The sequence below is a fragment of the Ictidomys tridecemlineatus genome, chromosome X (genome assembly GCF_052094955.1).
Source record: "Ictidomys tridecemlineatus isolate mIctTri1 chromosome X, mIctTri1.hap1, whole genome shotgun sequence".
NCBI classification, from domain to species: domain Eukaryota; kingdom Metazoa; phylum Chordata; class Mammalia; order Rodentia; family Sciuridae; genus Ictidomys; species Ictidomys tridecemlineatus.
The window spans coordinates 109,169,984-109,196,536 of NC_135493.1; the positions used below are offsets into that span (position 1 = coordinate 109,169,984).

General features: G+C 38.6%; 1 protein-coding gene across 1 annotated transcript in view; it reads right to left on the reverse strand.

The window, feature by feature from the left end:
* Positions 1-26,553, reverse strand: part of Ptchd1 (patched domain containing 1) — a 58,343-nt gene that overhangs the window by 19,640 nt on the left and 12,150 nt on the right. Inside the window, exon 2 of the mRNA XM_005334809.4 lies at positions 1,679-2,339. Coding sequence (XP_005334866.1) covers positions 1,679-2,339 — 661 coding nt within the window. The remainder of the gene's footprint in view (positions 1-1,678; positions 2,340-26,553) is intronic.

A 26,553-nucleotide genomic window follows, 5' to 3' on the forward strand; every position in this document is an offset into this window, starting at 1 on the left:
TTATACTGCCCTCTTAACAGACTGAACTCAGGAAGAAGTACTGCAATCCTGTTCTCTGTTGTTTTTGGCAGTGACAAGTAAACTGCTCTAGCAAATTCTCAGACTGCTTAGTCTTCACACAGTGCCCCACTTTCCACAAAAGCTACTTGTATATGGTTTATTGACGAGGTCTTAATTCCCTCAGGCCACAGAGCATAGAGGGCAGAATGTAATTTTGTGGCCTTACAGCTCCACCAGCCCTGCTTATCACTTAACCATAAAGCAGTTGAGATTTCCTGAGAAAATTCTTTGTTTTTCTACTACTCCAAAATAGCACAGAAGGCATACTAATGAACTCCATCATGGTTATTTCCTAGTCAACAAAAAATGCCACTTCATTCGTAATGTTAGTATCTAATTCCAAATGACATTTTAATTTTGCTAAAGGAATTGATGAGAAGTTGACACAAAAAAGGGAGAATGCTAACTGCTTGAATCCTTGGCCTGTAAGGAGCTCTGCTATCAGGCTGGGTGGACGTTTCATCTCTTTTACTGAATGGACAAAGCAACTGATGTTATGACCACAGTGACTTTGTTTTGACCATTATCTCTTTCAGGGAATTCCTGAGGTCCCCTAGAGTGAACATACTGAAAACACACCATCACCATCACTCTTAAAATATTCTCTTTGAGTTTGTAGTAAAAGCAGGGAGAAGAAAACTTCCTATTGATGTCACATGTTGCTGTCCTCTATTTGCTGCTCACATCCACCCTATCCATAAGGTGGGGAAACTGTGGGTTGAATACATTATCAGTGCCTAACCCATGTGTCCTCCCATTCACCATTCTTGCACTTAATGAAAGCTTCTTGCTACAGAGTTACCTGAGGGCTTTCTTTGGCTGCAGGAGTGTGCTTACTTTTTCTGGGGGAAGTGCTGAGGACTTAACTACCCTGAGTAGAATCCCTCAATGAATCAATCACACACAGGGTTTCTGGATAAATATTACAGCTTCCTGGGCTGGGGATGTGGCTCCAGTGGTAGCAGGCTCGCCTGGCATGCATGCGGCCCAGATTCAGTCCTCAACACCACATTCAAACAAAGATGTGTGTCCGCCAAAAACTAAAAAATAAATATTAAAAAAAATTCTCTCTCTCTCTCTTTTAAAAAATATATTACAGCTTCCTCATCCCTCAGGGGAGGACCTATCTTGAGGTGTATTCTTCCATTTCTCCCAAAGGTCTCCAGCAGGACTGAGCCACAGATGCCTAGAACAGTAACCTGATCATCAATCTGAGCTGTCTGCCTTCCTGTCTCACTTTGTCACTGCCATACTGGTGCTTCCTGGGCTTTCTTCCCAAATAAATGCCTTGTATCTGAATCCTTGTCTCAGGGTCTGCTTCTGAGGAAACCCAACTTAAAACACTGGGGCCCAGAGAAGATTAATGTCTGCTAAATACACATAGCTATTTAATGGAAGATCAGGGCTAGAACCCAAGTCTTTCTGTTTCTGGCACATGTATAAGATTGGGTTGCTTCTTGCTGATGACCAGTACCTTTTAGAATGGATCCTAGGACTTCTGAGCACAATGAAGATGCAATAAATGAAACAAAATTGTTATATGGCTATTCTTGACCTTGTAGGGACCCAGTTAACACCATCAACAGGAGAAAAAAGAAAAATGAAGGGCAGTAATTACCTAGCATGACGAAAGGGACTCCCAGGAAGGTGGAATTGTATTTCCCACCAGTAAGATTGATGATCCCAGCTGCAGTGAGAGTGGCTAGGCTTATGGTTACCAACCCAAGCAGGCCTAGCCAGGGTTTGCTGCGGACGCAGTCCTGCATAGAGCAGCAGAGGATGGCCATGGTGACTACCAGGATCAGGCTGGTGACCAGGTAACGTTCTGACACACGGCTGGTCTTCTGGAAATCTTCCCTCAGTGACGAGGATGTGTAAGGGTACATTTTGACTTTACTGTTGTATTTCTGGAACAGTTTGACAGTGTCACAGAAGCTGGACTCCCACCTCTCAGCCACCATGTCATTGAGACTGTTGATTGACTGCAGGTAGTAGGTGAGCTGAATAGCCTCTGCAGATTTCACCCGATCCTTGCTGTGCACAGTGACACCCCCAAGCTGGTGTCCATTGTATACGGCCCTACCGTCCTTTAAGTGGGTGATCGGGTATGTGATAGCAAAATTGGTCCGATTTGTAGCCCGAGCATTCTTTAACTCTTCCAGGACGTGTACTATGTCATCCACGATGCAAGTCTTATCGTTATTCAGGATACATATGTGGGCAAACGTGTAATTAAAACCAGGCCTTGGAACCTGGATCTTGGTCACAGCAGCATGCAACTATGGGGAAAAAAATAATAATCAGTATTTATTACATAAAATTAGACATTAAGAAGTAACATTACTCTGAGTTCAAATATTTCCCTTGTGTTTTTGAAGGAGGGGATCATGTATTCCATCTGTAAGCCAAAATGTTCAAATGAAAATTTGAAACCTTAGATCTGAAATGAGAAATGCAAAACACATGTTTGACCAGTGGTTTTCACAATGTGGCCCCTGGACCAGCAGCATCAACATAACCTTAGAGCTTATCAGAAATGAAGATTCTCAGGCCCTATTCCAGACCTAGTAAATCAGAATCTCTTAGGGTAGATCCTAGGATTTGGGTTTTCACAAGGCCTCCAGGGGTTCTGATGCAGCTAAAGTTCAACAAGTGTTGCATCAAAGCACCAGCATTATTTCCACATGTTATTATTTGTGACCCAGTTGGTCTATAATGTTTGACAATATTATAGGTCCCCTGTTCTGTCTTCCTCTGGAAAACATGATTTAAAAAGAAAATAAGGTACAATTCTGAATGCAGAGTTCCTCTGCAGTCCAGGCCACTGCTGAGAAACTAAATAATCTCCTCATCTAATCACTCTATACCATAATAGAAAAGAATTTCACCTTGAGAGCCCTTGTATTCTTTGGTACTCCTTGTCTGCATATATGGGAAAGGATACAAAATTGAAAGAGGCTGGCTGGGATCATGGGAATCATACTAAAAGAGCCCAGTGGGATTTACTCTACCCATTGCCTCCTGTCAAATTTACTATGCCCAGATAATGTATATGTCTACCATCAAAATATATATGCAAATACAAACATTAATTGAATAGCCCCTACTGCAGTGCTAGGTCTTTATGCAGATTAGCTTACTTGATTCTTATAGATAACTATAATGTAGTGTGAATACTAGCCTCATGTTTCAGATGAGGAGATTGAGACAAAGAGAAGCCAAGTCACTTGCTAAGGTCACACATGTAATAAGAGGCAGGGCTAGGCTAAATCAGGCAGTCTGGCTCCAGAATCTGGGCTTTTCTAGCCCCTTAGCACACACTTCTAGGTTAGCAATGCCAGCAGCTGAATAAGGGTTCTTGCCACCATTAATTCCTGCATTTGTGCTTTTTATGTATTGCCCCTAAAAGTTCAGATATGTAGGAATATGTGTAATCTAACTGAAAGATGAGAAAATATGTGTGTGGTGGTGGAGGGGGAGTAAGTGACTTAAATGAACTACCATGTGTTAGGGCTATATACCTTAAATTCTCTCAACAATTAATTTTACAGTTGAGAAAATTGGGGCTTGAGAAAACCCTGAAGATAGAGGTGGTAGGGTTAATTGCTGTCTTTTAAAATGTCATCATGTGACTGTTTCAGCTGTAGCTATCTACTTGGGTCCCCAGTTTAGCTGTTTTGACCAGCCAGCTAGTCATTCTTATGGTAGCTTTGCCTTTTCTGTGTAAAATGTGGGCCAGTCTGCAAAATTAGGTCAGTGGCAGATATGTAGTTGAGTGTTAAGTAAATGAGTACATCTAGGACTGTGCCTAGCACTGAGTAGACTTTCCCCTTAGTGTCTCCATGACTTGGATATATTTTCTCTCAAATATGTTTTAGATTGACTAATTTGTTAAGATATTTTGCTGTGCATATGTCTGGGTGAGTGGGATATTATGCTTTTTTGAAAATGTCTGAGGGGCACCAGCTGTCGAAGTCCTTTAGTTAGCACAGGCAATGAGCTGTTAATCCAAATTCTCACTGTCCCCTTCCCCCATATCTCTGTAAGAGTGCCAAATTTGAGGTTTAGAAAATACTTTATTGAATTATATTTAGCTGAAATATTTTGATATGTCTATCTCTGTCTACCCCCCCCCACTTCCCAGAGATACCTAAGAAGCTATTTTCACAACCCTAATTATATGGTAAATTTCTGGTTTTGTGTTTGGGATTAATGGTCAGCAATATGTCTTTCGGTGGTTTGGGACTGAAAAAAAAATGTGTTTTCATCTATTCTTCTTCAAGCATGTCCCAACAAATTTTGATTGAAAAGTTTCTGGGATTGAGGATGGATATGTATGTGTGTATGTATGTACATATCTATCTATCTATCTAGATGGATGGATAGATAGATAGATATGTACATACATAGGGTAGAGAACAAGACCCTGGATTTGATCCACAGTACTGGAAAAAAAAGGCTAATTACAAAAATTTTCAAGATGTACATGGTTATTTTGGAAGAAGGAAGAATGAAGAAGAATTTAAATTTAAATATGAGGGAGTTTTGATTAGCATTAAAAGAAAGACTTTGGGGAAAGATTCATAGTAGACTAGAAAAGGAGTGGTATTGAAAGCATGCATATGTGTAATATTTAGTGCATTGTTTGTTCCCATGAGCAGTGTAATAAATCTCCCTTAGAGTGATTACTAAATATGTCAAGAGTAAAAAGATTGCCAAATAAGATGGTGTAAAGCCACAGGGCTGAACCCAATTATAGCAAGGGGATATTTTCCATCCATTCTCTAAGGTGACCATGCCCTGCTGAGTGGGGAGTTATAAACTATTCGGTGATCTGCCAACTCTGCAGATCTACTGCTATGACCCTTGGGGCCATACTCTGAAGTGCACATCATGTTCACCTCTGTACCATCATACAATAGAAGGGAGTCTTGGAAAATGAGAACCTTACTGAAATTTAAGAGGGAAGGTTTCTTAACTCTCAGCATCAGAGCTGCTGTGAGATGCAGCTGCCTTGAATTTCCAATGCAGTGGTGGGTAGGATGTGTGTCATTCTTGCTTCTGTGTGGCAGGGTGATGCAGAGTGACAAAGCAGACAGATAGGGGGTATTGGCTGAAGCTTCTCATTGGGCAAGGGGAGTCTGTGGTATTCTTCAGTGGGATAAAAGGTGAGGAGAAGATAAGAATGGGAAGTGAGAGTTGAGACTCCTTTCTATGATTTCTCAAACAACTCAGTTCTGATATTTGGTTCTCATGAATACATATCAAGCATACAATTCACTCTTGCATCTCTATATAGTTGTAGTCATACATGCTGCATTTACTACCTAAACATTTGCCTGTACATGGTTTTAGAATGCCCTGATTTACTTTCCTAAAGGAGCCCTGATCAGGACAGCAGAAACATTAGTAGACATTCTAAACTGTGAATATATACCAGATATATTCATAGGGGAAAAAGCAAGTCAGAGATCAAAGCTATGCTTTAGATAATCCACAAAATGTACAACCACAATTCACACAAGCTTATTATTAAATTGAGTAAGAGACTTTCAGAATAAAAAGGGAAAATGACGCAAAGGAAATAGTCCTGACCATTAATAGGGTTTGAATCTGTCATGTGAATCAGTGTATAATCTGTTTGTCTGTTTAGATTCTAGTATTCACTCAATACACATTCAATAAGTACTCATAAAATCTATGTTGTTAATAATAGGATAAGTTCCCTGAATTTAGTGTGCTTGCACTTGTGCACTAAAAATCATGAGATACAATGGTCCAAAAGAATGGGAAGATTCTAATAATAAACAACACTAAGCACTTTGTATCAGTAAAGTCCAATCACTGTCAATTCTTATTATGATATTTTTTTTTTATTTTTGCTGATCATTATATTTTTATTATTTTTATATTTACTGCTAAAGAAGCCAGAACTGCAGGTTAAATTTGCATTCCATTCTAAGTTTCTAAACATACCATTTATTGTTAGCTTCTTTGTTCTCTCATTCTTCAAGAATGATGATTGTAATACCAACTAGTCTACTAAGTATTTTCTATGTAGTTTTAAAAACTTATTCAATACTGGGGCTGCAGTTGGGGCTCAGTGGTAGAGCACTTGCCTAACATGTGTGAGGCACTGGGTTCAATCCTCAGCACCACATAAAAATAAATAAAATGAAGGTATAGAAAATACAATAATGTTATAAAAAACTTTTTCAATTCAAAGACACTATGGCAATGGTTAAATTGTAATCTCTATTTTGCAGTTGGAACAATGGTGGCTTAAAGAATTTCAATAAGTCACCTAAGATGACCCAGTAAGTAAAGGGAAGCTATTCTTCAGATAATCCACAGAGGGTCTCCAACACACCCAAAGTAAAGAGCAGAAACCACATTGGAAGCCAAAATAATCAACAAAATTATAGATACACAATTCTAAATTAAGCCTTACTTCACGAAAGAAAAGTTAGCCCCAGACCAACACAGAATCAGCAGTGAGGATGAAGAGAAATTAAAGAATAATGAAGAATTATCAGTCCACCTGGTTCAAATGACTGGTAGTGAAAATATCTGGTATGTAAGGCAACCATACTGCTAATCTGAGGTCTAATAACAGCTAGAGATAATACAAACAGCCAAGCCTCATCTTTAGACAGCAGTATTACATAGTAGTTTTATTGGCAACTCCAGAGATGGGAAGGAAAATAAGAAAAGTCAGTAAACTCAAAACCCATTCCCTTCCAATCTCTAGAGTTTCCAAATAAAACTTTTTAGACAGACTTGCTAAGAAAAAAAGGCCAAGGGACACAGTGGAATCCAGTCATAAGAAGTTTTGGCTTCCAATATGGTTTCTGTCTTTACCCTGGGTGTGTTGAAGACCTTAGACCTTAGGACTTCTACTTTTTCAGGACTGAGACTTCAAGTCTCAGATTTATCAGTGAAAAAAAAAAGGTGTGGTTGGTCTATGTCATCTTTAAGGAAAAACCCTCCTAGTTCTAACACTACATAATTCTAAGATGAATGACATTCACAAACTATACAATCAGTTACTGGGTGAGAGAAAGTTAACTTCATAAATATCAATTTGATACTCATTACAGCTGCTTGAGGTATGCTTTTCTGACATACTGAAGTTCTTTCTAGGGCAATGACAGATCTGATAGTAGATAAAACCCAGAAAGAAAAAAGATTTACTTTTTAAAAAAGAAAAAGATTCCCTTCCCTGAGTGATTTCCCATTCTGGGGAGGCACTGGCTCTTCTAATCCCCTTCTGGCAGAGCCTGGGACAAAGCCAGTATGGGCTGCTGGTCACGACAGGCCAGAGTCTAATTTCCTCTCTGCCTCTCCTTGGCACACTCAGATCTTCCTCAGAAGACAGCAGGGACACCTTGTATAGGAGAGTACAGAAGGGATCGGGGAGGAAGGAAGTGTCTGCTCCTGAGTGGCGATTAACATAGGAAAAATACCTGTGAGGTTAGAGGATCTTATACAATATATTTCTGCTTTCTTTTATTTGTTTCTTGTTAAAAAGGGAAGAAGGGAGACAGGAAGGCCACTCTGCCCATCTGGGGGCAATTAGCATGCTCTGGAGCAGTCTCAAGCACCCCAGCAATCTCAACTTTGGGGGACGACTTGGAGGAGGTATGGGTTCCATTGGTCTCCAGCATGATGGAGCTCTAGTCATCTCCAATGGGAGTTAGCCTGATGACATCGCATTCATCACCTGCCTTCTTTTCCTTGTCTCATTTTCTTATCCCTCTTCTTCTATTCCTTCCAAATAAGCTGCATGCATTTCAAAAAATACAAAAAGGAAGATTGTTGGTTTGCCTTCCTAAGCCTACATCATTTATCCCCAAATATTACCTTCCAATCGATACCAAACCAAAATTGCTTCAAAATGCTTTCAAGGAATATCTGTGTTTCACCTCTAAATCAATAGTTTCTTCACTGAATCTTTTCAGATCTTGATATAGCTCTAGATTCTGCAACTATATACAGGTAGGTACCAACTGGCAAGGTATCCTCACCTAGGACACAAGAAAACACCTTGAAGTGGATGGATCTGGTCTCTGCAGTTCATAAATTACGCTAGCTCCCTTGGTGTTATGTTCTGTCTTTGCATGATCTCACTCTCACCCACTCTCTTTCCTCTTCTTTTAATAGAAATGCATTACATCAGAACACCAGAAGTTGCAAGTTGGGGATTGTTACCGTGATTCATTTGTAGTGCAGCCAAAAGCAAGTTAGTCATCCCTTAATAAGTGAACAGAAATAATCATTCTGCCTTTGAAACATTACATTTTCAGAGGACACCAAATTTAAGCTGTGGACAAAGCCAAACAAGTGACTCTCTAGCCACACTCTTCCTTTGCACGTGTGTCATGAGTGACAAATCATTACCTCTGTCAATACTGCAATTCCAGTACAGGTCTGGGAAAAGTGGAGCACTTCTGGTTTGCTCCTTACTTTTCAGGGGGTGGGGTTAAACATGCTTATTGTGGGTGTTGACACTGAAAAGCATCTAAGACAGTCCCAATTTGTAATTCCCTCAAACATGCTGAGTTTGTCTTTGCAGCCTTGGCTGGAATAACAAAACAGCTTTGGATTTGAAAGAAATAAACCTGAGATTTTGGAAACAAAAAACAGTAATGGTGAAGAAAAATACAATTGCAATATCTCACTACAACTTTTGCAATGATTCCACATTGGTCTGAATGAGAAAGACAATACAGTTAATCACAGGTCTGATAATTTTTTTTTAATTTCCATAGTCTAGAAGAAACTTGATTAATTTAAAAAAATTCTTGATATTATGAAGATGCCTGGATATCTGTAAAGTTAAGTTTTCTGATTAGAATGGTTACTTTTTAACTCCCTATGTCCTCACTGGAGTTATGGTCAAGCTTAAACTGTAGTTAGGCAAGTTTGTGGGTGATGAGTTTTGCTGAATAGCTTTAAGAGATCTGTTCATAGAAATGGGAGAACGTTAGACTAATCAGTCAAACATCAAAGGAGCTAAATGCACAGGGGGAACACTTGAGAGCTGTTTTAAGATTTGATCAAGAGACCAAAACCAACCATGTAAGGGGGAGGAAAAATAGGATGCCAAGGAAATTCAAGATGACTGTGAATCTGATAGAAGTACTGCATCAGGAGTCAGAAGTCTTTCATTTTAGGCCTGGTTCTGAGTTTTGCTGGCCATATACACAGAAATAAACAACAGTGAGTCCATGAAACCATGGTACTTCTCTTCTGTAAACCCCCCAATAATTCCTCATTATTTTCAGAACCAAACCCAAGTGCTGATTATGGACAATGTGGGATATTCCTCGCTGACCTCTCCAGACTCATATCTCACCATGTTCCCATTTCTCTTCTTGCTCTTAATTCTGCCTAGAAAGTCCTTCCTCTAGAACCTACAAAACTTTTGTCTTCACTTCCTTCACTTCCCTGCTTAAATGAATCATCTTCCTTGATGCCATCCCCAATTACACACAAGAGCATGTGCATGTGCATGCATGCATACATACATACACACACACACACACACACCATTCATCACCATTTTAATTTTTTCACAAACCAATCATGATATATCATTACATTATATGTGTCTTTGTTTCTTTATTCTGATGCCCCCATTGGAATATGAGTTCTGCCATGCTAAATTGTGTGTCTGTCTGGCCCATCTCTCTGTCTCCATTACTTAGAATAATGCCTGGAACACTGACTCCATAGTTGTGAAGTAAACACATGGATATAATAATCTTGGAAATGAACTAAAGTCTATCTTAGGGGCATGATGAAGGCCAAGTGAGGTGATGGATATAATGGATTTTGTAAACTCTAGAGGGCTATGTAAATGTAATTACTATTATTACACACTAGGAAGCATGGATGGTATTTCCTCTGGTTAGTGGTATTAGATCTGTTCAGACATAATCTAGTGTTAATTCCTGATTGTTCTGGAGCCCCTCCTGTTCTTTTTCAGTTTGATAGCATCTTATATTTCATGAAAAGGACATGGGTTAAAATGTCAGAATGTCACAAGTGCAACCCCTTCCTTTGTTAGTACTAGCTTTGGGACTGTGGCTGGGCCTTCTCAATATCCCCCCACTTCTACTTCAGTGCACATCAGCCCTACTTCCAGCCTAATGTGGAAACACTAGAAAATTAACATTACCACAATACTTAGCAGCTTGGACCTATTTTTAAAGACAGTGTGTATATAAACAACCCAGCTCACATGTCCCCCCAAGCTGAATAACCCTGCAGCATCTTTCCTTACTGTTTCCCAGAGTTCCCTAGGATGATTAAGCTCCAGTTTTCCACAGAGTCCTCATAACCAGTTGCTTCCCTTCCCTATCTCACGTGGCCATTCTCTTCTCAGTGCTTCCTTGGATTGTCTTCCAAATACACTACTTGCATAGAGTCCTTAACTCCAGATAAGCTTCTAGGGTAAACCAAAGTAAGACAATGATTTTAGATATTTAATTCAGTTTCATTATCTGTAAAATGGAGATAATCCTTACCCCCATAGAGTCCCTATGATAACATAAAAAAGGTGTCTGGTCTGGCATTTAGCATTAGATTAAACCATATGAAATTGCCCTTTCTATAGGTTCAAAAGTAGGTCAGGGACTGGGGATGTAGCTCAGTGGTAGAGCACTTGCCTAGCATGTGTGAGACACCAGGTTTGATTCTCAGCACATATAAATAAATGAATAAAATAAAGGTTCACCAACATCTAATTTTTTTTAAAGTGGGTCAGGAATGGCAATTTTATGTGGTTCATCTAATTGACCTTCAGTGAGTGTTTGTTCTTTCCCTTTCTTATCCCCTCTGTATCCCTAAGAGTCTTGTCAGAAATTGAGCTTCCCTAAGAGGTGTATCAAACAATTTTGTTTGGTTTTCAAGAGACAGTTTAGTGTACCAGGGCAGGCTTTCAGGAAAAAGACAATGATTCTGGGCTAGGAAAGTCTTACTTATCCATCATTTATTCCATTTTCCACAAGTGTAAACAAGTTGTACACACTGGGCATAAGCCCCTGTAAATTTGAATGCATACTTTTAAGCCTATGGAAATTTTTTTTAAAGATCCATATAGGCCATCTCTCTGAAATATTTAAAACCAAATTAGTAACAACATTAAATTGAAAAAATATGAATAAATGTCTCCACTGGATGAGCTTTTTGGCATTTTCTTTCCTTGAAAGGACTAAGTTTCTAATGGGCACCAAGCTTGAGAACAATGAAAGTTATAGCTGATGAAAGAAGTAACAAGAAAAAAGATCCACCTAATGATGTACTAACTGCTCTCTTGAATGATGGACCATGAGCCTTACAAGAATGAGTACTTGATGCAATTCATAAAAGAGTATATTGCCTGATAGTGCATTTTCTTGGAAATAATTTTCCTCTGTTCTCAAGGTTCTTATACAAAGTCAACACCCTTAAAAAATCACAAGAGTATCATAGCTGCTGTTCTCCTTTTCCTGATCTGAAAATAGGTCTGAGAGAGCAAACTGAGCCTCAAATCTAAGGCCTTGACTCTTTCAGGAGGTGCTAATATTAGTTAAATGGTTTGGCTTGGTGGGCACACTTCCTGAGCTCAGATCTTGGCTTTGGCATTTGTGGATGTGCACCTCAGTTTCCTCATCTGTAAACTGGTGACAATAATGGTGCCTACCTCATTAAGATTGTTGGAGGATAAATAAGCAATTCAATGTAAACTGCTCAGTGTAGCCTCTGACACACAAGTGGTACCCAGTAAATGTTTGATAACAAAATCAAAATTAACAAACAGAATGTCCCATTTCAATCTTCTGTTTTGCCATGCTCCCTCCCATTTTTTTCCTTTGAGTAATGAAACTTATTCAGTTGTTTTGAAAAGTATATTCAATGAAATGTAAAGGTGACAGATTTTGCCATATGATTGAGGGGTAAACAGAGTTAGCAGCATGCATTAGTATAAATATTTTAAGTGAACAGCATTTAAAAGTTGGTACTCCCTAATTCCAACATAAGTTTCCAGTCTGGAAACCATCCATGTTCTTCAGCTTAGTTCCCTAGTTATATTGTTGTGCACATCAACTAAAGGAATCCAGACAGTCAGGGAAATATGGTAGGTGAAAAAGATGAAACTGAAAAGGTATTTAGTCCCTACTAAGTGTTGGACATTGTGCAAAAAATGCTACAACTATTATTTAATCATCACAGCAACTGAGGGAGGTAGATATTGTACCCTCATTTGCAGGTGAGGAAACTGAGCCTCAAGGAGCCTAAATAATCCTGCCCCCAGTCACAAATTTAATAAGTCAATCAGCCCAGACTTAAATGCTAGACTTAGAAGGTTGTTCCTTAATGGGAGTTTCTTTGGCAAAGCTTTACTTCCTAATCTCTCTGCTTTGGATATTTGGATATTGGCAAATTTGCTTTCTGGTATTAGGTTTAAGCATGATCCATCATAGCATGATATGGTACTGCCATAGAAAAGTCAAGGGGTTAAATATGACAAAGCAGCCTATGAAAAGCAACAACATTCTGACCTGTACTGCACATAGAAGCCCAGTGAATTCCAGATATTTATAATAAAAACCATAGAGAAAGCCACAATCCCCAGTGACAGCCATGCTTAACCAGCTGGAGATGAAAACAGATGTGAAAAATATACAAGACTGACATAAGTTCAAATAGTACCCTTTGTGTCATGTATGTTTCCTATTTTACCCCTCCCCCACAGCCACAAACACAAGAAAAAGAACAAAAAAAATTGCAGATGTTTTGGTAAAAAGGGCTCTCAGCTTCGGGACTTATTTCAAAAAATCAGACTGAAGTTGGGGCGGGGGTTAAAGGACTTGAGTATCCATCCCTCCACAAAGGCAGTTTAACACTAGCATATATATGCTCCATGAGGGCAGGGGCTTTGTCTGTTTCATTTAGTCCGGTATTCCAGGCACCTACAATAGTACTTGGCATACAGAAGGAACTCAACAATGATGTACTGGAAAAGAAGGAATCTAAAAGGTTTGTTCCTTATTGCTGATTTATATTTTCACTGGTGACATTGAATGATATTTCGTTTGTACCCAAAGGCTACTGTGCTACATGCATATCATTTACATCTTAAATAAATGGATGACATTGAATTTGGTCCTGTTGCTTCCATGCTGCAGACAAATGGCTAATCTCTTTAGACAAATGGATATTGTTAGACTATGCTCTAAAAAAGTACATGAGCAGAGAAACAATTTAGGTAGGAGATTGGGGACTAAAATAATTATGTGCTATGCTTAATTATAGGGCAGTCTGAATTTTTCATGTGTATTGTATTTTTTTAGAAGTTTAAAAAATACACAAATCTAGAGAATAGTATAAAAACTCCTCTGTACCTACCATTAAAAGCTATGTCCATTTGAAGATTCTGCCACACTGGTACTGCTGTCAATGGGTGGTCTTGCCATCTAATTTATCAAACTGGAATAATTATGAGAGTGCAACAGGGCACCATTAATTTCAGTTATATCGAGCATAAAGTGGTACCAACACAGGCAAATAGAATGTGTGTTCTAACTGTGGATGTTTTAGAGAATATAAGAACTGATGCGACTTTGTCTCTTCAATGCCTTGGATGATAATCTTTTAATTTGCTAATGGAACCTAGAATATTGCTCATGAAAATACCCCATCATCATGAAGGACCCCAGGAAAGGAATTTGGAAAAACTTCTACCTTCTGGATGAACTATTAGGGAAAGGGAGGAGGACTAGGGGGCTAGGGAGAGACAGCAGGGTGAGAGAGGGTAGTAGGGAAAGTGGATATGATCAAAGCATGGTATGTATATGTATGAAAATGTCACAGTGAAACACGTTAATTTGTATAATTAATATGATTTGGTAATTGTAATAGAAAGAGAACACATTCAAAAAAGAAAAGAAAACCTCCTATATCTAATCACTTCCAACCATACCTACTCTTTCACCATTGCAATTTTCTTCCATGACAAGGCTCTGAAATTTTGCAAAATCCAGCTATTCTGCAGCCCAGTTTTGCTTCCTATTGCAGAGGTTAAGTGCATCTTTAGAACTCTCAAAACATTTCATCTACCTTCCCTGAGTACACCAACCCTGCTGGAATCAACAGGTGGCATTCATTCAGCTATTTCCCTGACAGAGACTTCTGGAAGTGGTTTACACAGCCAGGAGCAAAGATTGCTTTAATGTCCAAAGATGTCACTCTGGGTGATTCTATCTTGCTCTAATGCTGACAGTGGCTTGCTGATTTGGTTGTTGAAAAATTTCAGGCTTATAGATGTGAAGTCTGTGCTGGATCTCAGACCTTGGGCAGGTGGGAGGGCAGAGAGGTAGAGACATAAACCTTGTTGAGAATTAGAAAAAGTCTTCTGTACCTCATCATCAATTTATAATAACAATTCATTTACTCTACATGTATTAGATGTATGCCCTATGCTGGGAATTATGTAAGCCCTGGGGATATAAAGAAATTTAACACAAAATCTTACCCTCAAGAAACGTAAGTCTGGGGAAAGACTATAGGTATATTGTCAGAATTGGTTAGCACAGGCAAACCATAAAGTGAAGTGTCATAGTACTATGATAGTAGAAGCTTAATGGGTATAGGGTACAGGGAGTCTAGTATGTTGGTGTGTTGTAGAAGTGTGAGCATCTGTGACTGTGTGTATGTGCACACATAATCATACATAATAGTAGTGGCTGGGAGTGCAATGAAGTAAAAATCAGAGAGGAAATGGGTCAAATGACAGAGGATTTTCTTGTTCATCCATTCAATGAAATTTCTTAGAATCTATGAGTAAATCACAGCTGAAGCCATGTGAACAAGACAAATATGTCTCTGTCCTCACAGAGCATGCAGATGATTTGAGATAAAGACACACCATGTGGCAATTACAAAATCTGTGTGGATTTCTAAGATGGGAGATGTACAGTTTACTAACATGTAAGATGTACAGTTTACTAAGGTGTACAGTTTACTAACATCCATGCTAGACTTGTGGGCATCAGGGAAGACTTCTTGGAAGAAGTGACTTGTAAATTAGGACCAAAGAATGAAGAGTTGATCATGGGCAGAGGCTTATCCATATGTGAGGAACTGGTGGGGAGAATGCTTCATGTGGAAGCTATAGTACCCACAGAGTCTCAAAAGCAGAAAAACAATGTCAGGGTAAATGGAAGTAATTTAGGCTGATAGGAACTTTGAAAGTTAGAGGCAAGAAAGGTTCAAACCACACAAGGCCTTGTGTATTGAATTGGAAGACAAATTTTGTCTTGTGTGCAACTGGGAGCCAATGAAAGGTTTTAAATGGGGCATGAGATCTGTCTTGTGAAGATCACTCTGCCTATAGTGTGATAACTACATTGGGAAGGCTGGAGAGTGAGGCAGAAAGAGGGAATAAATCTCTAATGCAAAAACTAGTTCACTGGTGAAATGAAGGTCTGATTCATAGTGGTCATACTAGCTTAAAGGATGCAGATTTATGTCTCTACCTTTTTATATATCTGGATAGCTTGACCCAGGAAGTAAACCAGGGAGTAAAACTGGATGATAACTTTCAGCTCCATGGTACTTGCTAAACATTTGGGTTGCATTTTCCAGGCTTGGATCTTAATGTGCCACCTATCAATTACAGATTTATCAATGTGCAAATTTAGCTGATGTGTGGCCTTTCATTTCTTAATGTGTACATTTCTAAAGTGCAGCTAGAGACCATACAAACACAGGAATTTCTGGCCAGTTGTTTCAAGTTATTCAGTAGCAGATGCAGTTGGCACCTTGTTCATCTCCTCTAGCTCTTATCTCTTGAGAGCACACCTGCCTGACTTCTTTGTCAGAGAGCCCACTTCGCCATCTGCTTGGCAGGCCAGAGTGCTAGGGAATTAACACTCCTTGGGAGCAGCCCTCAACCAATGACAGGTGGGAGTTGGTATATGAAAACACCAACTTCCTTCCCACGGATAGTATCATTCTGAGGTGAGTGTGTTTTAAACTGGTTCCCAGACCTTCCCCAATGAGACTGTGCTCTAGTTGCTCATGGAAGTGGACTACTTAATTATACCTTTTTAGGCTTCTTCCCCAGTGGCTCACTCCCTGTTCCCCTTCTTGCCTTTTACCTCCCAAATATGTGGAAATAAAACTCAACCCTTAGGGAGTAAAGTTAGGATCTTGTGAGATTCATACTACATCTTTTGACAGTGGACACATTTTTCTGATGATGTACATAGTAGGTATGTGTTATGGTTTAGATGTGATGTCCCCAAAAAGCTCACGTGTGAGACAATGCAAGACAGTTCAGAGGAAAAACAATTGGGTTGTGAGAGTCTTGACCCAATTAGTGAATTAATCCCCTGATGGGGATTAATTGAGTGGTAATTGAAATGGTAGGGTGTGGCTGGAGGAGGTGAAAATTAGGGTGTGGCTTTTGTATATATATTTGTATTTGGCGAGTGGAAGCTTTGCTTCTTGATTACCATGATGTGAGCTGCTTCCCTCTGCCACTCTCTCCCACCATGATGTTCAGCCTTACCTAAATCCCTGAGGAATGGAGCTGGCCTTCTATGGACTAAGACCTCTGAAACCATGAGCCCTCAAATAAACCTTCTCTCCTCTACAATTGTGCTGGTTGGGCCCTTTAGTCACAGCAGGAAAAAAAACTGACTAAAACAGTATGCAATCCATATTTTTCCAAATAACCCTGAACAAGTTCATAAATATAGATGGCCAGATGTTATCAACTATACTTCTCCCTCATAGATAGGCATAGCCCAATCTTTTCATAAGGCTTAAAGCTGATGACATGATGGATCATGGGTATATTGATTACAAGAATGTACCATAATTCCTCAAGAAGGGTTCAGGCCTGCATCCTGCCAAGAATGGAGAACTGAGAAATGACACCATCTCTCATTTTTTCCCTCCTGCTGGTAATAAAGGAAACAGGCATGGTTTTGACTTTACTTATTTGAAAAAAAGCTTAGCAATATAGTTAGAAGCCTCTGTGCATCCTTCTGGGAAATCTTAGTAGGTAAGGTCTCAGGCTTCAGTGTTCTCTGTTGACAGCAAATGCTGGCATATTGCCCAAGTTGGACGAGAGTCCCTATCTTTACATTTCTGTATTTCTGCTGTTATGGCAGTAGGTGTGTGGGAGAGACAGCTGATGTGTTCACTGGATTCCTTCCCAGGCAGTGATGTGCCTGGGGATTATGTGCTGGTGGAGACAAATTCTCTAGGCATCGGCACTGTTGCCAGTACAGGTGTTGAAAGTCTCCATGATGGCAGTGTGTCGGATGTCAGTAAAACTGAGCTGGTTTGTCTGCCAAAATTCAGGCTGCTTTTCTTCTTGTTGGTACTCACTATTGTTGGATGCTCTGTACTCTGGGATGGTATTACAACTCTTCTGCCTTACTCACAGGGTTCACTGAATTTGTGTGTGTGTGTGTGTGTGTGTGTGTGTGTGTGTGTGTATGTGTACATTTTTCATTACTGAGGTGTAATTTATAAAGTTTACAGATCTGAAGTGTACAGTATAATGCATTTTTATATGAACACACCCATATAAACATTGCTCAGATCAAGAGACAGAATATCCATAGCACCCAGAAAGTCCCCTCATGTCCTTTCCCAGTTAATACCTCCACCATTTCCAGAGGAAAAGTGTTCTGACTTCTAGCAACATTGTTTTGCTTGTTCTTGAGCTCCCTGTACTTGGAATCAGGCAGTATGTATTTTTTTTGTAACTGTCATCTTTTATTCAAGTGATGACCTATAAGATCCATCTATGTCATTTATCAGTAATTAGTTATTTTTGCTGTATAGTATTCTTTTGTGAGCAGATACAACTTATTTTTCCATTTTCCTTTTGTGTTATTTCTGGTTTGGGTTGTTATAAATAAAATTGTTGTGGACACTCCTGGACATGATCCCTAATTTCTCTCAGGTATATATAGTGGTGTGCTGGTAAATGTTTAACAATCAGTTATTTAATAAAAATATCTCTGGTTTGTGTTTTTAAATACTCTCTCCATGGTCAAATTTCAGGTTACCAAGGGGATGTGAGTTAGGAAGAGATGTGCCCAATCAGATTTTAGGAGGGCAGCCCTAGCACACACTGGGTATATAGATCTAGGGGTGAAATTTCAGGATCACAGAATGGGCATATATTTAGATTAAGTTTTCTAAAGTGATTACATTCTTTTATATTCCCACCAGGAATATATGAGAGTTCCAGTTGCCCTATACCCTCAGCAATACTTGGTATTATCAGTCTTATTAAATTTTATCATTCTGGTGGGTATACATTGGTATCTCATTATGGTTTTAATTTGCATTTCCATGGTGACTAAAGCTAAGCACCCTTCTGCATGCTCCTTAGCTCTGTGGCTATCCTCTTTTTCAAAGTGTCCATTCCAGCCTTTTTTCTCCTTTGGTTATTGGATTGTTTTGTCTTTTCCTTATTGATTTGTAGGAGAATATCTAAGTTCAAGACTAGACTGACTGGAAATACTGAAAGAAGGAAGAGTTCCAGAGGCAGTCCAGCATGCTAGAAACAGCCTGACACTGGAGTTATACAGATTTGTGTTCATATCCAAGTAGGACACTTCCTGTGGACCTTGAGAAATTTATCCATCCGGAGCCTCAATTTCCCTATCACCAAAATTGAATTACTATCTCGTAGTGCTATTGATCCTTGAGTGAGACAATAGAGAGAAAATATCTGGCAGAAAAGCCCACCACAGGTGGTCAGTACTCTTTTGTGTACCAAGAATATTTTCCTCATCTTTATCACAAAATGGAGCTGGCATGTTCACCCATGAGTTGCTGTTCATGAAGCACATGATGGTTTTAATTTAATACCTAGAAATTGCCTATTCTTCCTCAATGTCTGGTGGTGTCATTGCTATTGAGTAACTGCCTCTGTCATGATATAAGGGTTACATTATTTCTGAGAAGTAGCACTTCTCTTTTTGTGGGAAGTACACTGGCAATATTTAATAAACATGATATTCTGCAGTGAGTTACTTGATGTGAGGCAGGAAGAATCTACATTGCACTTTTTAGAGCCCTGACCTCTATTTGAGGGAGAAGCTGCTACAAATCAGCACTAATAAGAAACTGGGACTGTTTCTGAAAGGGCTGCAGAGTGAGTAGCCAAGTCATAGTCCCCTCCCCTCCCTCTAGGAGTTTGTATTTATGAGGAGTGATGGGCTCAGTGGAGACATCACATCCTCCAGGAAGCCTTCCATGTAAATGCAGATAAATTTCTCCTTGGTGCCCTATGTATGGACACACATAGTTCATCACTTGCCATATTATAATGGCATCTTCATTCAGCTCTTTAACAGGAGGAACTGAATATTATTCTTTGTTCTATCTCCACTCCCAGCACAGTTCATGCAAAGAATAGGCACACAACACTCAAGACAAACATTCTTGATAAGCCAATATACTTATTTCTTTGGCAACACCAGCATGCATCAAACAGCTTCCATTTGCACGTCCTGAAACCTAGTTAAATACTGAGAAGCTATGAAGTAAAAGTACTAGCTAGTTCTCAAACACTCAGGAAACAAAGCACAGCAAACACAAAAGCAAACAAATGAGGAATCAGAACATGTGGAAATAGATAATTGTTAAAGTGAGTACGTGTACTTTTATGACTGTAAAAGTAAAGATACTGTGGCAATTTAAAAACAACAACAAAACAACAACAAAAAGTATAGCAATGCTTTTCCAGCCCAGTTCTCAAGGGAATATACAGAAAGATATTAATGTAAGCATTTCTATAAAGAATAGAAGAATAGCACTTTGGAATTAGGAGTCAAGAGATTTTTAATTCTCAGTTTAGCATTTCTTCTCTCCACAAACTGAAGAAGCTTTACCAGAATCAACATAAACCAACCTATAGATCTCAGAACTAAGTTTGGGTTCATTTAAGAAATGGATGAGCTTAGGTGTTACTCTATTACCCTGAAAATAAAAACTATAGAAAGCTGAGACATTGTATCAGAGGAACCTGGAACACCGCAGTATCCCTGAAATTATACCTTAACGTTTTCTCAATCAGTTCAAATAATTGTTATAATCTGTAATGTGTTTATTACGTATTATGAGGTTCTTATGCATTATTATAATGGCAGTAGCAAATTTTGTGACTTCTCCTTTTAAGCAACAAAGGGACAAAAATGTCCATATGGGGAAAACTGAAATGCTCAAGAACAGGTCATTTTGAATTGGCAATATTTTCATAGTGCTTTGCATACAGCTGCATAAAGGAAGATGTCAATAGGCAGCAAGCACCTCTCAGTGGGGAAATCTCATACTGTTTTTTTATGAGGTAGAGACTGGTAGATTTGGCAGATCACCCTGTAGATGACAGTCCATCAACCATGAGCTGACACTTTCCACTTGTGAGTCTGAGGGCAGGGTGTATACTCTCAAAACACCTTAGGGATTCTCAGCAGTGAGTGCTGAGGGGGATTTGCAGAGCCTGCTGTTTTGCTGTCCCAGTGGGTGGGGACAGGAACAGCCATACACTATATCTGTTGCAGCATATGGCTGGATTCCAAAGAAAGCTGCATAGGAGCAAACACAAACCACCTCCAAAGAAGACTTTCCTGGAAGAGGAAGGGAATGGCATCTGGGTGGACTTTAGGAGACAATTTGGAGGTGTATTCCCTAGAATATGCAGAGGTGTTAGTAGCAGTTAAAAAAAAACACCCACACACAAAAAAACAAGACATGAATTTCACCTTGTTCCCAATCCATTGCTATCCAGTCTCCTGAAGATTTCTTTGTATATATATTGCAAATTTCGAGGTTGACAAAAAGGTGTTTTAATTAGCTGAGGTTGTCGGATAGCATAAAAACTGAACTGTTTTATTTTCTTTTAAATATATATTTGCTTAGATAAGCCATGGGAAGATAGTTAAGTTGCAGAGACAATGGTTTTACATGTTTTAACTCAAAACTTTACAATTTTTCCACATAAAAAAAAGTGTAAGAGGGGGCTATAGTTGTGGCTCGGTGGTAGAGCACTTGCCTGGAACTAGCACCACATAAAAATAAAACAAAGATATTGTGTCTATAAATAAAAAATGTTTAAGAGGAAAGACTGCAACCCTATTTTTTCCTGGCTATATTTTTGTGACTCCCTCCCCTCCTATTCTGGGTGGGTGCTTTGAAACCTGTGAGGCTTAATCTAAACTTTCTGCTTCCTCAATCTGAGCCTCTGATCTATCCCCGCTAAGTCCTGCCCATCTGAACTACCTGCAGGACTGCTCAAACTCTGATGCCTGGGCCCACTCCCACACCATTAAATCATGGCAAGGGCTCATGCTTGCATCCTTTCTCAAATCTTATCAATTTTGTCTCCCAAATCTCAAATCCATCCTATCCTACTCCATTTCCATGTTGCTGATTTGGTTCTAGCCTTTATAACCTATATGAATGACAGAAACAGCTTCATAAGTCATCATTTTTTACTTTAAGTCTACTCTCCATACTGTCATCAGAGTTATTTTTCTATGATACAAATCCAAAGTTCTCTTTCCTCTGCTTTAAATCCTCCAATGCCTCCCACCCCCAATGAATGATGGAGCCTGTTTATTTCTTAGATGATGATGAACAGCTGCTCCTCATTTTAGGCAAGATTTTTCTTGGCTTAAAATGCTCTATTTTAACTTGAAAACAATGTAAGACTCACAAAAAGTTGCAAATATAGTTCAGAGAGCCTATGTGTCTCTCACCCATCTTCCCCTAATGATAATATCTTGCATAACCATAGTACATTATCAAAATCAGGAAACTGACTTCAATAAAATACTATCAACAACAGACCTTATTTGGATTTCATCAGCTTTTATGTATGGTTTTTGCATGTAGAATGCTATGAAATTTTATCATAAGAGCTTAATGAAGTTGTAAAATTATCTACTTCTCTATCCAGGAGTCAGTCCGAACTCTGTACATTAGAATCTCCTACAGGAACTTCAAAATCATGCCCATGGTTGGACTCCACTCTACACCATGCTGTAGTTCAGCATTTCTCAGACTTTTGTGTGTACACAAATCAACTGGGGGTCTTATTACAAAGTAGATTCTAATTTAGTAGGTCTGGATAGAGCCTGAGAGACTTCCGTTCTAACAGTGTCCTAGGATACACATACTGCTGATGCCGTCAGTAGATGGACTACATTTGGAGTAGATTACCCTGGTTTTAGGCCAATGGGATAGGAATCAATGAGTGTGAGGTCTGGCATGATATTTTTGAATTCCTCTGGTGATTCTAACATGTAGCCCCTCTTTAGAACCACTGAGTTATATGATGGAATTTTAAGACTGTGAGATCTTTGGAGAATATAACAGTTCTCTGAGGTATAGTGGTGTAGAAACTATGCTCAGGCCTCAATGGAGCCTACTGGAATCCCCCAGAAATCTTCCATGATTAACTGTCTCAAATATTAATAACTATGTATATCTGCTGAAAGTTTAAGAAGATGAAGATGGAAAAGTAGCTATTAGATTTATCAGAAGTCACTGTTGAGTTTTGGTTGCGTTTTGGGATATAGTCTAGTCTATTATGTGCTTAACAAAGATGTTCAGTAAATATCTGTGGTTTGATTAGAAACCTCCCTCTCTCCTGTGATGAGGTTCATGGCTCAAGTCTTTCCTCTCCTCCTGTCTCTCCACCTAGCTTTCTCTGTGTCCTTCTGATTCTTCTACATTTGCCTATTTATACATTTGGTTTTACTCAAGGCTCCAACTCTGGCACTTCTGATTTTGTCACATTAGAATAAATTTTTCAGGGGCAATGAATTCCACTTCCATGCTTTGACTTTTCCTTCATGCTGACCAATCTGCAGTTCACATCAATACCTCACCTTTCTTCCAAACTCCAGATCTGAATTTCCATCTGCCTCCTAAAGATTTGCAAATACAAGCTATGGCAGTATTTCAACTGGTATATATCCAACAGCTGAATCTTTTCCTCCAAATTTGTTCTTCCACCTGTTTCCTGTTATGGTTAACAGCATCACCCTCTTTGTACTCACCCAGGTGGGAAACTTTTAAGCTAAAATCACCCTTTCTCTTAGTTTACTCCCAGATCTGGTAATCCTCACTGTTGATTCCATCTTCCTATTTTGTAGCTAGTATTTTTAGTGTATGTTCTGAAATTTGTAAGTTCTCAGAAATGTTAAAAAGGGTCACCAAGAAAGTTAAAAAATGTCCACATCAAATAAATTTGTGAAATGCTAAACAGGAAAGAGTTAAATAGGTTTATTTACAGAAGAATTTTCTAAAGTTGTTAATATGCTAACATGTAATAGGATACAACATGCACTGTTGCCAAAGTTACTCCAGAGCTCAATTTTATTGTAGCACCAAATGGAACTTTCGTAGAACATGTTTTGGAAAAATGGTGGTCTAATCTTCATTCTCTTTTTATACCTACCCTATTTCATGCCTCTTGTTTACAGGCTTACAACAGCTCCCTGGGTGGAGGAGGGGTCTCCTCATCTCCAATGATTTGTTTCTCCAATTTAATCTGTATACTTCTATAAGTGCTATCCTTATAAAAGTTTGATCATGACACCTCCCAGAGTAGTAGACATCCTGCCCTTTACTTGCCCAGGTCATCTGTATACTTTATTTTCTGCCTACTTATTCTACCAATTACTGACAGGCATGTTGGATCATAATGGTGGATTTATATATTTTTCCTTTCATTTCTGTAGGCTTTTGACTCATGTATTTTGGTGCATACATGTTTAGAATTGTTGTATCTTTTTGGAGAATTCATTCCTTTATCATTATGTAATGCTTTTTCTTTATTCCTGATGAGTTCCCTAGTTCTGAAATTAGTTTTTTCTGAAATATAGAAACTTGAGGTTTTTTTATTAGCATTGATGTGATATCTCTTTCTGCTTCCTTTTACATTTTTTTGTACTAGGGATTGAACTCAGGGCTGCTTAACCACTGAGCCACATCCTCAGCTCTTTTTATATTTTATTTAGAGACAGGATCTTGCTAAATTGCTTAGGACCTTGCTAAGTTGCTGAGGCTGGTTTTGAACTCACAATCCCCCTTCCTTATCCTCCTGAGCCACTGGGATTACAGGCATGCGCCACTGTGCCCAGTCCTTTTACACTTAACCTATGTGAGTTCTCATGTTTATAAACTGGGTTTCCTGAAGACAAAATAGGGTTGGGTCTTGTTTTCTCATAATTCACTCTAATAGTCATTGTCTTTTGCTTGGTGCATTTATACCATCCACTTTTAAGCCAATTCTTGATATAATTGGATTCATATCTACTGTGATTATAATTGTTCTGTTACATTTGTCTCCCCTTTTCTGCCTTCTCTGATTTTAATTGAGCAATTATCTCCTCATTTACTTTATCAGTCATACTTCTTTTTAAAAATATTTTTAGTTGGACATAATATTTTTATCTTATTTATTTTTATGTGGTGTGAGGATTGAATCCAGGGCCTTTCATGTACAAGGCAAGTGCTCTACCACTGAGCTATAACCCCAGCCCCATTATACTTCTTTTTAAAAGAATTAGTGGTTGCCTTAGCACTTGCAACACACATTTATACCTAATCTAAATTTACCTTCAAATAATACTATATGCTTCACATGTACTGCACTTATAACAGAGGTTCCAATTCCTCCCTCACATCCCTTGTGACATGACTGTCATTTTTTAAATTTTTGTAGTTATAAATGGACATAATTCCTTTATTTTGTTTATTTTTATGTGGTGCTGAGGATTGAACCCAGTGCCTCACGCATGCTAGGCAAGTGCTCTGCTTCTGAGCTACAGCCTCAGCCCATGACTGTCATTTATTGCACCTGTCCATGTTATAATCACTCAATACATCCTTACTACTCTTGCTTTAAGATTCATTAAGAAAATTATTTTAATCTTCATTTATTTACTTCTCCAATACTCTTTGTTCTGAGTTTCTATATAATTTTCCTTCTGCCTGAACGACTTCTTTAAACATTATTTTTTTTGCAGGAATTCTCTCAGTTTTGTCTCAGAAAGTTCTATATATCCTTAACTTTTAAGCAGGAGATTGCTAGACATAGAATTTTAACTTGGTGGGTTTTTTTTTCCCAGAACTTCAAATATTTCACTCCATTCTCTTCTTGCGTATATTTTTTTCTGACAAGGCTAATCCTGTTCTTGTTTTTGTTCCTCTTTATGTAACTTGTTTTCCCCACCCCCTGGCTTCTTTCAAGGTTTTCTCTTTTTGACTTTGGTTTTCTGTAGTTTGAATATGATATGCTTTGTGTGGTTTTTTTTTTGAGTATTTACATTTCTTGGTGCTCTCTGAGCTGTCTCCATCAGTGGTTTAGTGTATGCCATTAATCTTAAAGGTTTTTGGTCATTATTTCTTAAAATATTTGTATTGCTTCATTCTCTTCTTTTAGTATTACAATCATTTATTTGTCACACCTTTTGATATTATCCTGCATTTCTTGGATACTGTTTGAGTTCTGTTTACTCTTTTAACACTCTCTGTTTCAGTTTGTGAAGTTTATATTGTCCTATATTCAAGTTCACTGATGCTTCCCTTGGTTGTTGTATCTACTGTTGAGTCTATCAAAACAATTTCACATTACCATGTTTTTTTTAAACTTCATATTTCCTTTTCATTCACCCTGAGAGTTTCCATCTTTGTGCTTACATTACCTGTTCTTGATGTTGTCTACTTTTTCCACTAAAGCCCTTAATGTATTAATCATAGTTATTTCAAATTCTTTGTCTGGTAATTATAACATCTGTGTCATATCTGAGTTTGGTTCTGATGCTTTGTACTTCAGACTATATAAATTATTTTTTGCATGCCTATAAATAAATCATTTTCCTAAACTGGGTATGGTGGTACACTCCTGTGATTCCAGCTACTTAGGAAGATTGCAAGTTCTAGGCTAGCCTGGACATCTTAGATCCTGTCTCAAAAATAAAAAAAAAAAGAGCTGGGGATCTATCTCAGGGTCAGAGCAGCCCTGGGTTCAATCCCCACTACTGTATAAACTAAAATAAGTATTTTTTTCCAAAGCTGGACATATATGTGAATAGGAACAAAGATAAGTAGGCCTTTAGAGTGTGGACTTATGCTAATCTAGGAATAAGGATGCAGTGAGTATTTGTTGTAGCTATAGGTACCAGATGATTCAAATTCCTATATTGTCCTGTTTTTGTCTTTGGGCTTCCTTACATGTTCCTCCTTAGAGAATTTGTATCCTATTGCTCTTTCAGCCCTATTGATATGGTGGTAAAGTGTAAGAAGTCAAATAAATGTTATAAAATCTTCCAAAGAAATCTCAGTCTTTTAGTGGGCCTGTGCCTTGGGGATATGACCTTAACAAGTATTTCTCCAGTGGCATAGATGTTTTGTCCTGTCCTCTACTCTCTTTCCTGGCTGCAGTGCTTTAAATCTACTTCC